We start from the raw sequence: 18,768 nt of genomic DNA on the forward strand, positions 1-18,768 counted from the left end.
TTGAAGTACTGTGACCCATCTTTCTTCTGAAGATAGTCCAGCACAGCAGAAAATATTTATTACTTTAGGTTTCAAAGTACAAGTTTATCACCCCTGTAACTCACCTGGTAGTACTACCAAGTTTTGACTTTCCAGGTAAATCCATTTCTGTCCATTCTAAAAGTTTTACAAGCACTTCTTTATTCTTTCAGGCACAAACTGGCTAAGCCAAATCTTAACTGACCTGATAGCCATATCTCAAAAGAAAACACCAGGTAGTGAAAGCAGTGTGAATGCTGAAGAACCAGAAGAATTCCCCTACCTTGAAGCTGGAGATGCTGAAAAATATGAGGTGGGAACAGAATATGTATGGAAATGATCAACATTACTTGCTTCACATACTGAATGTATGATGTATGAACGATTCCATTGTTTGATGCTCTCACAGATAGCTAGTGTGTACCCTACCTCTAGATTTGATCGCTTACATAACAGAACTGAAGAGAACTATCACTGAAGAGAACTAACAATGGATAGACTTTTTCCAATTGCTCATGGGCTTTTGAAGATTAGAGCTACTCAGAGCAGTCCACTAATATCCCAGGGCAACACTCACTAAAAAACCCAAAAACCATTTCAATCAGCCAATAACTGTTGATAATTTCATCAAGGCCACATTTTAGCATAGGTTACTGAAAAGAATACTTGTACTAACTGAACTGTCCACTTTCCTCCTTCCAATTCTTCAAGCGAATGACCAAATTACTTTCTCCAAGATTTATGGTTACTAATCTCCATCCTGAAAATCTTCCCCAAGCTATCTTCAAAAACAACGTAAAGGTGAGTGCTGATTTTAATGTTTTAAGGAAATCACTTCAGCAGATTTTTTTTTTTTAAGAGCCAAAGTAGTACTTTTCTACCAATTTTCACAATCACTGTTACACTTAAGTGTTTAGCCTGGCCATTTCCACATGACTGTTTAAGTACTGCCATTCGCCTCACTTAACCACAGTTTGCCTTTATGAGCACCTTTGTGACAGTTTCCACAAGAGAGTTGCAGGGCTTGAACAAATCCCTCTGAGTGAAAATGGATTTTGACATGATTTCCTATGGGAGGAATTTGCATTGCATTGCATTTATTTATTGCATTGTTGCATGTGAGGGCTTCAATGTGTCCAATTTCAAGGAGAATTTATATTATGGTGAATTTTCTTCGCTACTTAAAAGATGAACTATGCTTGTATTGAGCAAAACATACTTAGATTCTGCATAAATAATTTGGTTAATCTGTAAAAGATAATAATTATAGGCAACCATCTTCTCATGGTACCGAAGCAAAGGTAAATACTGCACCTTCCTAACTGGGGATGAAATTGCTACTTCTGCAAGGAGCACACAAGGTACGAGAAACCCTCAACTGCAGTTATATTATTAAGAATATTTATTATTAATAATTATTAAGTTATTACAACAATATCTATTATTAATATTTATTTTTTAATGCTGTAGTATGCTATGTCTTTCTCCATAAATAGTTCACTTAATTATTTTTCTAGATATTGTTACTGATTCGTAATCCAAAAGATGTAGCTACATCTTATTACCATTTTTCCAATGGCGTGACTACTGTTCCATCCTATGAGACCTGGGATGATTTCTTCACAGATTTCATGACAAAGAAAAGTACAGTATATTTTTCTCTCTGTGTCACTTCTCTAATGATTTGTCTTTGTCTAAAAACCCTTGTACTTTGGTAAATCAGCTTCTCTAGGAATTTTTGCTCTACAGTACAAAAGCAGAGATTAAAGACAGAGAATTAGACATCTGAACTGAAGTTTACCGTGCTTGTCATACTGTTTGAGAATAAGTATTTGTCAAAATTGCACTTGTACAGGCTTTTTAAATTTGCACAAACTGGTATTTTTCCTGGACGAAGCAGTTTTTCCTTATCTCTATCTTGGGTCCCCTTTACCTCTCTCTAATGTCCATCATAATGCTCTCCTATGTCCATCGTCTTGTGTCCATGGAGCTATATAATCACCTCCGTGCTACATTGGATGAAAGGAGTTATTTGGCCTAAGTCTAGTGCATTAAAGAGGGGACTAATTCTAATGCATTAAAAAAGAGAAAAAGTAATAGCACTAGTTTAAAGTTATGAGTTTTGGGTAGCATATTGCCAACAGAAGGGGGGTTTCAACAAGGTTTTAGACTGAATTATAAGATGGTCTGCAAGACGATAGCTTTTTTGGTGAACTCGAAGCTATCTTGAAATACTACCAAGATTTATTTTTCTGACTTACCAATGGTATCATATGCTTGAGCCTGGAGTAAAACCTGCAATTCCCACAGAAGGGTGTAAACCCTGCCATAGACATCAGTAATAAAGCCCTTGTCTGAGAAAACTTAATGAGTAAATCGTGTATAACCTTAATTTATGCTTTATCTTAGTATTGTTTTGTTTTATTTAGCGGCCTGGGGATGCTACCTTGAATACCTTTCTGAATGGAACAAATATGCTGACAAAGAAAATATTATGACAATAACTTATGAAGAGGTAAAAGAGGTAAGGTTAAGAATAGTTACAAATACTTTATACCTCAAGGGAAATTTTCTTATTGAACCTATTCACAATTATATACATTCATGGTATCCAAAGTGTGTGAGACAAATTCTTGTTTTTAGGAAAGAAAAGATGAAATTCAAACTTTAAAATCTTCTTAAAATTTTGCTTGTGAAAATGATTCTTGTTTTTTATTTATTAGTGATATAAGCCCAAATCAGTGTATGTCAAGATCTCCAGTAATATTTTTTGGGGAGATGCTATTATGTTTTCAGCAGTGTAGATTTTGCTCACCTGTAAATCATATATAATATTTTGTAATCAACAGGAAAACAGCTTATATCTCCACCAAAGTAATTATGGAGAAGAGAACCACTATGGCCCACCCTAGTCCTGGTGAACTCTATGAATATCCTATGTATGCAGACAGCAGAGAGATACACGGAAGTGTAAACACCTTGGAAAGCAGCATCATTTGTTTGAAAGTCATGCCATATGTTACATTCCTCTTTCCAGAATCCTGCCCTGAGTGTGAAAAATATAGCTACATTCTTTGGAATTGCTCTGACTGAGGAAGAGCTCCAGCTGGTGGTAGAGAGGAGCAGCTTCCAGTCTATGAAGAAAAACTCAGACAAGACCCATGGGTCACTTGGCAAGGTTCTCTTTCGCAAAGGTAGGAAGCTCCACAGGGCTCAGAGGTAGAAATGTCCCACTCTCAAGAACTTGGGCCATCCTTTGGTCCTTTTTCCTGCACTCACAGTAGCATTACAAAGCAGGTTATCGCTGCTTTGCTTGAGAAGACTATTCAAGGAGAAATGGTGAGGAAGATGCCCCGCAAGGCTCTCACAGCAGAGACACTCTTGCAGGCTCTCAGATGGCTGGCAGGAAGGAGGAACTGTCATGTGACTGAATTCCTCTCCACCACTGTGCCTGGATTCCCAATTGCCCAGCCTTTGGAGCAGGCAGCACAGGGCCAAACGCAGCCTGAGTGGTGTGACCACCCTTTATATGAGAGTATAGAAATCTTCTGAGATGGCCACTGCCAAATGCCTGCTCACTCTTACACATTAGGACTAAGCCAAGCAAGCAAGAATCCTGCAAGACACAAGAGAGGGAACAGAAGAGAGTAACCTTTGCAGTGTAGTTTGGGGGACATGGACATGAGAAGGGCAGCCTGGTTTTCAGAATCTATTTCTGCATTCTACATTAATGAAGTAACTGGATAAAAATCCAAGCTACCAAAGGAGCAGAAACTCAGCTCTGCCTCCCGGCAGATGATTCTTAATAAATTCTTCATGATCTTCCACTTTGCCAGTCATAACTGCATGACAATGAGAGATGCAGGGAAACAGGATTTTAGGCTGCCTTTTTGAACACAGTCATCTAAAGAGGAGTATGTTATTTTGCATTTTAGTAAAAGATTATTCACATATATATGTAACTCCACTGATTTCACAAAATTCTATTGGTGTAGAAAAATGTTTCATCTGTAGAATGGATCAACAAGATTTAGTGTGCAATGCAATAAAAACAGCAGCTCTATAGAACAAAAAATAAAATGTCTTGGTTTTTAGGAAATTTTTTTTGCTTCTTTGAAGGTGGTGTAAGTGACTGGAAGAATCTTTTCAGTGAAGATCAGAATGAGAAAATGGACAAAGCATTTGAAGAACATATAGCAGGAACGACACTCGGGAAAAAGCTGAAGTATGACTTATACTGCAAAGTCTGAAGAGAAATGAAATGTGGTTACATGTTATGAGAGCAAGAACTGTGCAAGGCAGACTCAGATCATCTGAATGCTATACACTGGAAAACTAGATCAAATGATCCAAGCACCTTAGAATTACTGTAAGAGTCATTGCAGCAGCCTTTACAATTACCCTGATGAGTAGTGGCCTTTTGTTTACTGGTGAGAACTTTGGCTACACTCATTTGCTGAAGATGTCAACTAATCATATGTAGAAAAACTCAACAGCCCTGTTCCAGCTCTTCTAGATTATTTTTAATTTTTTAGTATGCAGATTATTTTTTCTTCAAAAATGTTTGAAATCAGGCAACATCTTTACAGAAAATATCACTAGCAAAAATAGGGATATGACAGAAGCCTAATGTCAAAGGAGATCTTTCATGAATTCAGCACAAACTAAATCAAAACTAGAGGGAGAAGAAAGAAAGGGGAATATGGATCAGTGTTCTTAAGGCTTTTCATCTCTCTGAATGCAAAATACCAAGACAGATTTCAGATTTTGGACTGATGTCAATAGGCAAGATTCTCTCAGAGGCACTGCTTTCTACAGAACCACAGAGTAGCCCAGGTTGGAAGAGACCTTGAAAAGTCATCTGGTACAACTTTTCATGGGAAAGGGAGCCTGGATGAGATTCTGTCTAGATATCATGTATTGAAAACCTCCAGTCATGAGGATTCTACCACATTCCTGGAGGCTTTGTTCCAGCAACAGGTTGTTCTTGCTGTTCCCCTTTTAAGGATGCCCCACCCAGTTCCAAAAGCAGCAGTCTCTCAGCTTCGGGACACCAGTCGCCCCCAAATTTACCCCCTGGGGTCGAGGGGCCTCGTGAACAGAGATCTTCCTCTTCACTGAAGACAGAGGGCATCCCACACCCTCCTCAGCTGTCTCTGTTCACGCCACTGCTTCACCACACTCTCTTTGGCTTCAAGGCATTGCCTCCCCCTAAATGCAGTTTCTGGGTCACAGGAAAAACATGGGTCTGTCCATGGCCATACAATAAAAGAGTCCAGCCCAAGGCCACTCCATCATCTTCTAAGCTAGGATTCTTCTCACCTCTTCTGACATTCCTCACATGCACCAACTTCTGTCACACTTGCTCATTTCCTCCTGCTTCATCTCTCCTCATTCAGATTCAGGAGGATCAGTATTTGTAAGGTTTCCATTATTCTAGAAAGGGGTTAAAATCTTCATCTCTGTCTGTCCAGAACTCCCACGGCTGCCGGGCACCTTCTCGCGCCGCATCCCGCACTTCTGGCTGGCTGTGCTGCCAGCATGATATCACATTCCAAGGCAGCACAGGCACTGGCTCTCTCTATCTCCTGGGGGGTGGAGGGGGCGGGGCGGGATGCTTCTCAGAGCTCTTCCACCCTTCCATCTTGCAAGGCCTTCACTCCCCTCCTCTGCCCAAGGCTCCGACCTACCTCACCCAGCTGCATGGCTTCCCCTCCCACACCCAGCCCCAGCTGGGCAAGGGAGGTCTGACCTCCTTCACTGACAGGAACCAAGAGAGAGTTCTCCTGGGAGTTCTCTGATTTTAATCCCCTGTGTTCTCAGAGGCAGTCCATACCTTCAGTGGCCAAACCAGGTGCCAATACTCAAATCCAAGCACTGATTGGTTTGACCACAACCTCCCAAAAAACTCCCTTCTTAACCTACAAGATTTTGGGCTGAAGTTAACAGGCAAGAGGCACTGCTTTCTATAGGATCACAGTGCAGCCCACGTTGGAAGAGACTTCGAAAAATCATCTAGTACAACCTTTCATGGGAAAGGGAGCCTGGATGAGATTCGATCAAGATAGCATGTATTGAAAACCTCCAGTCATGAGGATTCTACCACATTCCTGGAGGCATTGTTCCTGCCAATGGTTGTTCTTGCTGTAAAGAATTTACTTCATATATCAAGATCAAACATCCCCTTTTGCAGCTTGAACCCACTGCCTCTTTCCTTCTCCATGTGGTGTCTGGTGAATAGGGAGCCTTTATCCTCTTTGTAGCTGCCCTTTAAGCGCTGGAAACTGTGCTGAGGTTGTCCCTGAGCCTTCTCAGCTTTGTGGTCCTCCCTTGGAACCCCTCTGGTTTGTCTGTGTCTTTCTTGAAAATTACTTTTTTGAGATAGTGGGGTTGTCAAAAGTGATGGTAGGAGACATTGCTCTACCCAGCTTTCTTGTACTGCCATTGGCATTTGCCTCTCTAGACACAGTCTTTCAGATTTATCCAGTGATCTGTTCTGGAAAAAAAAAGATAAGGTTCTGTATATATAGTGGAGCCTTTATCCTCTTTGTAGCTGCCCTTTAAGCGCTGGAAACTGTGCTGAGGTTGTCCCTGAGCCTTCTCAGCTTTGTGGTCCTCCCTTGGAACCCCTCTGGTTTGTCTGTGTCTTTCTTGAAAATTACTTTTTTGAGATAGTGGGGTTGTCAAAAGTGATGGTAGGAGACATTGCTCTACCCAGCTTTCTTGTACTGCCATTGGCATTTGCCTCTCTAGACACAGTCTTTCAGATTTATCCAGTGATCTGTTCTGGAAAAAAAAAGATAAGGTTCTGTATATATAGTTGAATTAAAACCAGGAAAAGCCCCACCCAATTTATAGATCCATCACCTGAGCAAATAAGACGCAAAAATAAAAGATAGAATTGAAAAGTGAGAGGGGGTTGGAAATTTAACTTGGGGTAGAAACCAATTTTGGTTTTAGCTGAAGTCTGCTTGTTTAGTTTTGTTTAGTCTGTGCTTACAAAAAGGATGGCAGAGACTAGGAAGGAGATTCAAGGCTACTTAGAAAGGAATGCAAGCATTCAAGTTGAAGAGAGATAAGAGGCCCCACAGACCAAAACCTGAATCTGGGTTACTTGACTGAATAACTGCGCAGGCTCATAAAAAATGGTAAGACAGTTCAATACATATACATATATATTTTAGGCATATGCAACAGGTTAGGGGATTGTGGAAACCCAGGGCACTGGGAATATTTCTCTGTCTGCTCTGGGGTGGCTTGACTCCCAGGGGAGCTCTGACTTTAACCCTCATTCATAGAGAAAGTTTCCTAGACTTCATGGTACACTATAATCCACAGAAGTGTGAAATAGATTATAGAGTATAGTGTAGGTGCATCACTTGGTGAGAAGTTTAGGTTTTGGTATTTTTAGTATGTTGTGGATGGGAGCAAGATGGAGGGCACAGGGTGTTGTCCTGTGTTTCTTCAGACTTCTTTCGTCTTCATGGGTTTGGTTAGCATTTTGTAATTTGGCAGAAAAGTCTGCATTGCAGGCTCTTTGGGATCAGTTATTGAGTTAAAAGGGAAAATAATCTAGGTGTCAGTTCTTATTGGATAGTTTAGTCTTAAAAGACTTTGTAACAAGAGATTGTTAACCATTTTGTGCCTTCTAATGAAAAGCTGCTGAACTCACAGTTGTGAGACTGTTTTACTGATAAGAAATAATAAACACCTGAGTCTGAACATGAACTACCATCTCAAGTACCTTCAATCCAGACCCAGAGAAACCGATAGGGGATAAAGTAGACTGAGGAATTTTCAGGGGTGCACATGTCCTTGGGGAGCATATATCCAGGGCTGAAATAAATCATACTGGTTTTACAACTTGTACAAGTTCTGTAGTTTTATTCTGCAAATCAAAAGAATGAAATATTCAAAGATTTTTTTGTTTCGCTCTTCTAAAGCTGGTTGGTTCTGCCTGGACATAAGTGGACACGCAGAATGTAAAGAAATTGGAATGCTAGAAGTAATACTTAGAATATTTAGAAAAGAAATGAATGGATTCAAAAGCAGAGCAGCAGAAAGTCTGTGGCAAGGCATCTTTGAACAGCTATAAATTATCTATAAGCAACCAGAAAGGTTCCAGTTTCCTGGAGGAGAACATGCATAATAGCAGTGTTTAAAAACTTGTGAAGGATTAATCAAAATAGAATAGTCATCTTAACTTGATACATAGAAATATAGTAGCAAAAATAACAAAGCAACTGACCATGGAACATTTTGAAGAAAATGAAAGAGTAAATATAAATATTTTTAAATAAGTTGGTGATCCTCTTTAATGTTACTTACCCCTTGAATGAGCCACTGACAGAAAATACAAGAGGTGAGGACTGGGGAGGGCCTGAAATTATGTGGCTAAAGAGACAGAAATATATGAGGAGATGGCAATGTATAAACATTGGTTATAGAAATGAAAGTACTGAAAGTAGACTTAGAAATTAATAGAAAAGCAATAGAGGGCATTTAGAAGCAGCAATAGTCAGCAGCAGCAGTAGTTTCAGGAATATCCACTTGTTTCCATGGATATGATGAACTTGTGTTGTGGTGCACTAGTTTATTTAGTTGTTCTTTTACACTGGGTGATTAGGAATTTGCACAGAATAGTTTTATATTGCACTATATAGCTTATATCACATGGTTTGTTATCCCTTTTCCCCCAGCACATGGTCTTTCCCTCACCCACCCCAATGCCCCCTGGTGGTCTCTTCCTGAGTGAAGAGGTCCTCCTCTTGCCACTCCTCACTGGTATCCCATTGGCTGTAGACCTCTTCCTCTGTCCCCGTTCCCAGGGGTGTAAAAGTTCCCTGCCACCAGGGAATGCCCTCTTTCTTCCGTGGATTTGTCCACCTGGTGTGTCTCTTGTAATAAAGGAGAATGTTTCCCACATGGAGAAGAGCGCTTCTCAGTCTTTTACCTTCATCTATGAAATATTGTGTGGGCAGGGGTCTATAGCTAGCCGGAGTGGACCCCAACAGCCCGGCAGAAAACACGATATTTCAAACTTGGTTGCAATAGTATGCTTATGCATATACTGGTTGACAGCAAAATTGGGAGGGCAATTAAAGCAATCCCTTTTAGTGGTGAGTCCTGATCATATTCAGTTTTGTTTTAACACTGGTGGGCAGACTAATATCATGCATCATAAATGACTGGCTTTGAAGCATGGGGATCAGAAGAGAGGGCTGAAAGTAACAGGAAAAATGGCAAAACAGTTTGAAACATAACATATTGAGAAGATTAGGGAACACAAAGTGTAGTAAAGGTCAATGTGGAACTCTTTTAGAAAAGGGAAGCCAAAGGAACATGTACTTGATTGGGGTAAATCAGTCAGGCAGCAGCTGGCATAAAAACTCCTGAGGAATCACACTTAGCAAGGATTAACATGATAACAGTGCAAGAAAAAAAGGCTCAGATCTTATTCTGGTCTTGCTGATCTGGTTGGGAAGCAGAGCATGACCCGATTCTGCAGTTTTATCGTCTCCTGTGTCATCCCAAGGCTTGAATTCAGTCCCTTTGTGCCCTTAACAATCTCACTCTGAAGGACAGAGCTATTCAGAGCAGTAATACCTCATGTGCTTTTGCTCCATTTGAGATACCAGGTGGGTCTTTGCACTCAGTGGGGTAAGGAGGTGGAAGAAGGGAGGATGGAAAAGGCAAGCTGCTATGTCAAAATGAATGTAGGTAAGGAAACTTGATGGATGAGTGACCTTTTGAGGAGAGAAAAGTAAGCAGATAGGAGCCCAGTGAGTATGAGAATCAATTCAGAAAAACTTGGGAATCTGTTTTGAAGGCAACACGTAGTTGACACAATAGCAGTGGCTGTCAAAATTGATTACTTCTAGGTTCTTACCAATTTTCAAAAAAAAAAAAAGGAAAAAGTATCTTTCTTTTTGGTCTTTGTCTCTTTTGTTGCCTATGATGCCTTGTCATGTCACCATGATATTTTATGAAAAATCCTTTGCTAGGATTTTTCCCTTCTGGGAAGCTGAGGACCTCAGGAAAGAAATGTAAACAATAATTATCTGCTGCTGTGGAATGCAACAGGTGCAGCTGTGATTGGTGCATGTTGGTTGTTTCTAATTAACAGCCAATCACAGATGCAGCTGGCTCGGACTCTGAGAGTCACAAGTCTTTGTTATTGCATTCCATTCTTTTTCGAAGTATCTTTCTTTTTGGTCTAGTCTCTTTTGTTTCCTATGATGCCTGAAAAGAGAAATTTCCACTGAAAATTATGTTTATACTGCATTTTTGTCTGTTTCTTCTAAAGAGAATGAATAAACCAGAAAAATTATATTAACCCATCTTCCACTTCATGTCCTTTCCCTAGTTCATTTCCAAGTCAATAATTATTTCAGGAAATATCCTTTACAGGTTTTTCTGTGGTTTAATTTAACATTTTTATTCCTACTAGTTGTTGCCCCAATAGTTCTTCTTCCTAGTATTAGTTGTAGCAAAGGCCATAGGTCACTCTTGTCAGTCTTCATGGAGTTCTGTAATGTCAAAAGATTTTAACAGAGTTAATCAGTGACTTGCACCTTCACCCCTGAGTGAACACCCTGTCCTATTTACTCATATGTTACATAAAGCTTTTCTGCATTGTGGAAAGACAACCTGTATCTCTTTGGGTAGATTTACACAGGGATACAGACATGACCAGAAACAATGAAAGAATCATTGAACTAGTGGACAAATGTTTTTCAGAGGGTGACAGGATGACCCCAGAAGACATGCTGTTTTCCTACAGAGGTATTTTATACCCCGTTACAATTAGCAGCCCACAGACTTTGGAAGCTCTGAAATCATTTGAAGCCAGGAGCGATGATGTGATTCTAGTAGGTTATCCTAAATCAGGTGTTTTCTTGATCAGTAGTCAAGTACACAGTGCTACAGTCCTGAAGTTGATTATTTAATGCCATCACTTAACACAAGAATTCTTAACAGCAAGAATTCCTGAGAAAAGCTTATGATGGCATCAGACTTCAAAGAATCATGAATTTAAGTTGTAAGGCATATCTGGAGCTCAAGTAATGCAACCCCCTGCTCAAAGCAGGGGAAAGACCTAACACCCCAAGTTAGGTTTGCTTGCTCAAGGCCTTGTCCACAAGGGTTTTGAAACTTTTGAGGATGGAGGTTCACCATCCATTGAAATCTTTTGCAGTGTTTTCCCACAATAGTGGTTTTTTGGGCGGTTGGGTTTTTATTGGTTGGTTTTCACACCAATGCTGTTGGACATACCCTTGTTGTGAGAGTCTCCATTTTCATTAATACGTGCAGTAGTGGAAGACTGCAGTGAGTGTGTCCCATGCCTTTTTTGTTCTATCTCCAGCCTGAGCAAACCAAGCCTTTCTATGCAGTTCATTTGCTCCAGCTCCCAGCAGTTTAATGGAAATTCAACAAGACTTTCCCCACATTCTCAAAATCATTTGTGCTTCAGTCTAGGAACTGCACACAGTATTCAAATGGTGAACACACTAGTGCCAACCAAAGCAGGATAATCATATCCTTTCCTTTGTATCTAAATGGAGGGAAAGACATGAATGCCAGGAGGAGTTTTATACATTTGCTCTCTCTTTTACTCTGGACCTTTCAGAATCCTTAGTTTTTTTCCCTATTGGCTTTACAGAAATATCTTAATATGTAATTTGCAGAAAAAGAGGATCCTTATCACATCATCTTTGTGTGCAGCCTCTAGAGCTGTACAGAAGCAGAACTAGTTTATATGTATGAGGATCCACCTAAACACTGCAGGAGGTGTTAGTTGAAAACTGAGATTTTGCTCTCTGAACCCAGATCCTCCTGCACCGTTTCTCCCAGGCTGCAGAAGCCAAGACAACCAAGTCTGGTGCAAAGGTGGTGTCAGGAGCATGATGGTCTGGTGGCTTGGCTGATGACCCTTGTGCTGCCAGTTACAGAAGCCTAGCTGGGAATTGTGAATGGGACCAAACTGTGTCAGTAGTGAGGAGACCATAAATTGAAGCTGGTTGGGAAGAGGGAACAGTGTTCCCAAAGACAGCGCTGTGGAAGGAAAGCAGAAACAGAAAAGGTATGACACAGTTGGCCCAGTGCTAGAAGCCACACAGCTCTTGAGTAATTTCCACAGGCAGTAGTGTGAGGTAACCAAAAAGTAGAGAAGTTGAAAAGAGCAATAGAGGTCTGCTTCTACTTCTACTAAGGGATGTGATGTGACCCTGAAGCAAGCAGGGTAGCACTCCACAATATCTGCTTAACAGCTCGGCCCCTGTTGACCATAGGCACACCCTTGCTGATTATTAACCAAGGCCATGATTTACCTTCCGCTGGCAACTCACAGCTCAACTCAGTGGCCCCACAGGGCCACTCACTCTTTCACCTGCAAGGGTATGAGGGAGAGAAACAGAGTGAGAGGAGTCATGGGTTGAAATAAAGACACTTAAATATGTAAAGCAAGAGCTATGTGTGCAAGCAAAGCAAAGTAAGGAATTCATTCTACCCTTCCAGCAGTCAAATGTTCAGCTGTCTCGGGGCTCCCTCACCCATGATGGTGACAAGGTAAGACAAGTGCCTTAGCTCTCAGCATCTCTCTTTCCTCCTTCTTCCCTCAAATTTTATTGTTGAGCATGACTCCACATGGAATAGAATACTCCTTGGGTCAGTTGGGATCAGCTGTCCCATCTGTGTCCCCTTTTAATTTCTTGTGCACCTGCAGCCTACTCTCTGGCAGCTCAGTGTGAGAATCAGAGGAGGCCCTGACACTGTGTAATTACTGCCTAGCAATAACTAAAACATCTCTGTGTTACCAACATTGTTTTCAGCGCAAATTCGACACAGAGCTCCATACTAGCTACTATGGGGAAAATTAATACCGTTGCAGGGAATACCAGTGCACACACTTGTTGAAGGTTAAAGTACAACACTGAACCAAACTGGTTCACTTGAAACCAATTTGACAGCATACCATCGGCCAGGTTTACATGAAAAAGTGAAGTGGAATGGATATCCTACTGGTGTCTTTATCCTTTCAGGAACCAATTGGCTTGAACAAATGGTGAAGGAATTGGCAAATGCCAAATATACAGAAGAGGAAAGGAAAGAGAGAATAAATGCTGAAAAGAAGCTAGAGACATTTCAGTGTCTAGAATTTGGGGATCCTCGGATAGATGGAAAGCAGGAACTGAAAATACTGTCCCCACTCTTCTTACAGGTAGTAATAGCTGAAAGACAATGGCTGATCTCCGAGGTAATGGAGAACCTAGAGCCTTAACAACAGCTACAGTCTGCAGAAGTAACATGCTAGTGCCTCTGGTGTCCCAACACAAGGGCCTCAGGTGCGAGACAGGGCTGAGAAGGCAGAGGGTCCTCCTGTCATTGCACTAAAAATTTTGATTAGTAAGACCTTTTTTGAGGGTGTCCTGTTTTTAGACCTGTGTCATGTGAAACGGTGCTTGGTGGGAGAGGTTGGCAGAAGTCTACACCACCGGTGCATCCCTGTGGGTTTTCAAAGGGATAAGATACATCTCTGGTCTCACCTTTTCTTATAGCCTGCAATAACTGAACAGGCACAACTCACTGAATAAGCTACTTCTGTCTTGTCACATTTTTTCTTACTTTTTTTAAAGAGGATGAAGCAGCTTCCTTCCAGAAGAATTGTAGTAACCCATCTGAGACCTGATCGCCTGCCTCCATCCATTCTCCAAAGCAAGGCTAAGGTGAGTCTTCTCTTTGCAGCACACTGCAAAGTCTTTCCATCCTAAATTAGCTTTCCTCTGTGTGAGACGACTTTTCTACATTTTCGCCTGAGCTGACCAATACACAGCCACATTTACAGGGTTGAAGAGACAGCTCTGTGTGCCAAGACTGTGAACAAAGATCCTCTTCCAGCTGCAGCTGTCACTCTTGCACCGAGGATGACACAGGAACAGGCAACCGGCAGTATTGTAGAAAGAGCAAAGAAGGCTTTTTGAAGAGAACCACGTGGTTTATCTAGAGTGGTATCATACATTCTATTTGATTGGCTAGTTAATAAAAACACTTTCCTCATACACCGTCCTTGAAAAGAACAGAAAGACGAAGTAGAAAAACACCACCTGCAGATTGTTTATACTAACAAGTTATCACGTCCTTACAACTCCCTGAAAGTTCTCAAAAGCTACTGTGAGAAATGCTTGCTGGTTCTCTCTGTCTGTCCCATGGCATCCACATGAAGCTTTGCTGGCTGTTGGTGGGCTTGTTGCTGAGTGTCACTGTCCTTTCAGATCTCCTTCAGAAAGATGCTTCCAGGTTGGTGGTAGAAACCTAAGCAAGGCAAGGAGTAATTCTGTCTGGTTTAACTTGCCTTCAAAACCAGGGTACCTGTGGAAAGCCCACCACAGGCTGTGTGGCTAAGATAATCTTAGATGGGAATTACTGCAGAGAGAAACTAGGGCACATCTAGAGACTGTTTGTGGCTCTTTTGTTCAGTAGATAATGAACTCATTTGTCTGGATTGGAACTAGGTCAGAACTGTCTTGAGGGAATCACTGAAAAGCTTCTTGTTTTCAGCCTGAAGCTTAGATTAGCAACAAGTGATCTTCCAAAGCTCTGATTTCTTACTCAAGAAAAGGAATTAGACCAGAATTGGATGGTCTGGTGCATTTTAGTGGACAAGTAAGCTTGCAGACAGCACCAAGTTGGGCGGGAGTGTTGATTTGCTGGAGGATAGGAGGCTCTGCAGAGGGATTTGAACAGATAATGGGCTGAGGCCAATTGTATGAAGTTATTGGGTCCTACAAAATGGGGGTCACAACAATTCTATGCAACAGTAAAGACTGGGGGCAGAGTGGCTAGAAAGCTGCCCAGTGGAAAAGGACCTGGGGGTGCTGGTTGACAGTGGCTGAACATGAGCCAGAACTGTCCCTGAGTGGACAAGAAAGCCAGTGGCATCCTGGTGTGGATCAATAACAGTGTGGTCAGCAGGACCAGGGTAGTGATTGTCCCCATGTACCTGGCACTGGTAAGTGACACACCTTGAGCACTGTGTCTAGTTTTGGGCCTCTCACTACAAGGAGGACACTGAGGTCCTGGAGTGTGTCCAGAGAAAGGCATTGGAGCTGATGAAGGGTTTGGAGCATAAGTCTTAGGAGAAGTAGCTGAGGGAGCTGGGATTGTTTAGCCTGGAGAAAAGGAGGCTCAGGGAGCACCTTGCCACCTGAAGGGAGGTTGTACCTAGGTGGAGCTTGGTCTCTTCTCTGAGTAATGAATGACAGGCCAAAAGGAAATGGCCTCAAGTTGCACTGAGGGAGGTTTGGATCTGGATATGAAAAAAAAATTCTTCATAGAAAGGGTTGCCGAGCATTACTGGCTGCCAGGGAAATGTTTGAGTCACTCCTCCTGAAGATATTTTAAAAAAATGTAGATCTGGTACTTCCAGACATGGTTTAACGATGAACTTGGTAGTGCTTGGTTAATGGTTAGACTTGATGACCTGAATGATTCTGTGATTCAATGACTCTATGTGATATGTCAAGAAGATGGCATTTTGATCAGTCAAAAGATGTGTTTTCTTCCTCTAGATCCTTGTGCTAGTTCAGAACCCCAAGGACACAGCTGTCTTCTATTACCACTTCTGCAACAACCTACCAGTGATGCCATCCTTTGCCTCCTGGGATGAGTACTTTGGAGACTTCATGAATGGAAAATGTACTTTGCCCTACATCCTCTGGCATTTCTCCTAACATGAGTGGCATACACAGGGCCTTGTGCATGGGAATCCTTCTGTTACATACCTTACCAAGGCACTTCCAGAACAGGCAGACAGGCCCCTGTTATGGCAGAAACAGAGTACCAGAGAATCAGTTTTGTCTCTCACTTAAAATGGAGAGATCATGAGAAAACTTTAGCCTAACTTTTCCATTCCCACAACAGAGCTTGTGGTTTGCTGTATCAAGTGGACAGACCTTGGCCAGGCTGCACTGACCTCAGGAGAAAGAACAGACATGTTGAGCTGGTCACCCCTTCAGCATTTGAAAGCCACACTTAGAAAGCTGTCTGGGCTGATTCCTCTGATTTGGTTAAGGGTTTGTATTGGGGAGTACTCTAGACAGTTACGCCTCGTCTTTGTTTGCAGTGGCCTGGGGATTCTACTTTGACCACCTAGTGGAATGGAACAAATACATTGACAATGAGAGGATCATGACAATAAGCTACGAGGAACTCAAAGAGGTGTGGCATTTCACCCAGCTTTTCCTTGATGAGTGTGCTGTGCGTCCCTCCTGATATGTATGGGTGTGGGAAAGTAGAAACTCTTGGGCCAAGTCTGTCTGCCCCTTTAGAAGGATGTGCCTTTCTGAATTACTCATTTATGTTTGGGGCAAGCCCGTGGATGTCAGGAGGAGGATAGCCTTGCCTATTTGTGAAACAAATTTTATCTGGCAGAGGCACAGATTTTCAGAAAGAAGAAAAGCTCTTGAAACTGGGGCCAGAATGTGTAGGTTTCCTGGCCTGAAGGGTTTTCTGTTAGAGCTCTTGAAATTCCTTGGTGACATTGCGAGAGAGCTTCCCCTGCTGGGCTTCCCACAGGGTGCTGGCTCCATTCCACAGCCACAGTGTCAAATCTCTTGGTCCCACCTCTGTGCTACGTTCCTTTGGACAGGACCCAATACTGGGGATGAAAAAGATTGCTTCCTTCTTTGGATTTTCCCTGTGTGAGGAAAATTTTCCCAGAATTGCCAGAAAGATCAGTTTCAAATCTATGAAAGATAAATTCAGTGAAACCCATGGAAAGTCTGGGGACATCCTCTTCCGGAAAGGTAAATCTCTGCAAATGGAGACCTACCTTTGGAGGGAGAACTCCAGAAGGAGTTTCAAGCATGTCACTTTACTTAGCCATGAACTCATTGGACTGTCTGGGTGAGTTCTCTACTGTGGTGCCACCTGTACAGAAAGCTTCTGCTGTGCACAGGATTTGGGGGTTGTTTGTGAGAAGCTCTATCAGAGTGCCAGTCTTAATGTCCTCAGTCATTGCTTTTGTGTTGCTGTCTTTTTCTGTAGCGGCCCTGGTTATTTAGGTAAGTGAGGTGCCAAGGTGAGGGCCGGCACTGGCATCTTCCTGTTACGCACTCAGCAAGAGCTTTATATGTCTCCTCTCAATGGACATGTCAGTGGAGCTCCCCACGACCTCAAGAGTCTTTGGTTTCTTTGTATTGCAAACATGGGCTTTTTAAAATCCATTTCTTTCACCACTCCTCTATACCACCTACCACAAAAAAGTTTCTTCCTTCAGAGGAAGTAATTAACGAATGAGCTTTCCCTTGTGGCAAAACCAGATTCCCCTTTTTCTGTGTAAAAGCTTCATGAAGTCACCTTGGAAATCCCCTTCTGGGGAGGGAGGACTTGCAGGGAGCTAAGCAGCAATGCTCCCTGTTGTCTGGCTGCAGCCTTTGCTTCTGATCTTTGATACCTTTCCTCTCCCAGGCAATCAGACCTCTCAGGGCAATTAATGTGATCTTTCCTGACTTGTGTAGTCAATGACTCTGCCCCACTGCTGCCTAGATATTATTTTCTCTCTAGAGCATCTCCCTTCGGGTTTTGGTACTCATACACAGGGGTTGTTGGAAACTGGAGAGACATCTTCTCTAAAGCTCAGAATGAAGAAATGGACCGGAAATTTCAAGATTCCTTAGGAGGAACAAAGATAGCAGCAAAGATAAAATATGATGTGTACTGCAAGGCTTGAAAATAAGCAGATGAATAGCATGACAGTAAATCATGTTCTGAAGGTGATTCTCCAAAGGTGGATAGTCCCCATTTTTCCTTCCCATGAGAGAAGAGAGAAACCCCTCTGAGAACTACCTGGTACCTCCAAGAATTTGGTAGGTAATTCTTAGGTGTGTCTGGGGTCTAGACCTTGTGCTTTGGTTGACGTAACCAAATAAAATGTGTGTATAGCTCAAGTGAATGCCCGGCATCCTTTCAGAAGGGAGATAGTGAACAGACATCATGACACTAGTCTGGTGGCATCCCTGTCTCTGCTTCTTGGCCTGAAATGATGAATGAGGCCCCTGCAGGTCTTGTTGGTGAGAGAGAGGGATCAACACAGAGCCTCTCCTCTGGCACAGAGTGGACTTGACATGGATATATGGTGTGGGTCTGAACTACCAAATGTCTGTAGAATAGGTAGAATATGTTAGTCTGAGCTTAGATCCATCATAGCTGCCACGGTGTTGGCAGGTCAGAAGGGCCTTTGACACTTTGGCAAACTTCACACATTGGTATGGCAAAGGGTGGAACTTCTCAAGCTCAAAGAGCCATGAACTCTTAAGTAATGAACAGCTATGTGCTTTTTGGAGGGTTTTGCTCCTGTAGGACTCTCTGGGAAGTGGCAAGTAGGAAGAACCACAACATTCAAATGGGAGGACTGAAGGAAAGAAGCCCCTTGATGATCCTAAGCTAAACTAGCTAAACTATGAGTGTGGCATTTATTTGACAGTATGCTACACTTATGCTACATAGGTGTGTTTTCCACACCCTCCTTGCTGATGTCGATGTCTTTGCTACGTCTATGCAGAATGTCACAACCTTGTCTCATCACCCTTGTCACAATCAGTCTTGTAGGATGCCACAAAAGCCAAGGAGGTGTCTGTCTGGCAAATGGAATTTGGTTCCTTGGAAGAGGGGTTCCTCTGCCATATTCCTAGGTAGATTTACCAGGAGGACTCTTACACTGAACTAAGATTAAATACTGATCAAACAGAAACC

The 18,768-nt window shown here is 42.2% G+C and overlaps 2 protein-coding genes across 2 annotated transcripts; both read left to right on the forward strand.

Annotated features, from left to right (window-relative positions):
- Positions 1 to 191: 191 nt before the first annotated feature.
- Positions 192 to 4,662, forward strand: LOC121346219 (sulfotransferase 6B1-like; the record flags this gene model as incomplete). The annotated part of the gene is made up of 6 exons (XM_041423849.1): positions 192 to 331; positions 730 to 819; positions 1,536 to 1,662; positions 2,448 to 2,542; positions 3,056 to 3,212; positions 4,138 to 4,662. Coding segments are annotated over 6 exons (740 nt in total), but the record flags the coding sequence as incomplete, so codon positions are not given.
- Positions 4,663 to 10,706: 6,044 nt separating this feature from the next.
- Positions 10,707 to 17,746, forward strand: LOC121346418 (sulfotransferase 6B1-like). Its single transcript, XM_041424207.1, has 7 exons — positions 10,707 to 10,908; positions 13,059 to 13,200; positions 13,655 to 13,742; positions 15,585 to 15,711; positions 16,139 to 16,233; positions 16,664 to 16,820; positions 17,616 to 17,746. The coding sequence occupies exons 1-7, from the start codon at positions 10,707 to 10,709 to the stop codon at positions 17,744 to 17,746; spliced, it is 942 nt and encodes a 313-aa protein (XP_041280141.1).
- Positions 17,747 to 18,768: the final 1,022 nt, after the last annotated feature.

Source organism: Onychostruthus taczanowskii, unplaced genomic scaffold, assembly GCF_017590055.1.
Source record: "Onychostruthus taczanowskii isolate IOZ18803 unplaced genomic scaffold, ASM1759005v1 scaffold111, whole genome shotgun sequence".
Taxonomy (NCBI): Eukaryota; Metazoa; Chordata; class Aves; order Passeriformes; family Passeridae; genus Onychostruthus; species Onychostruthus taczanowskii.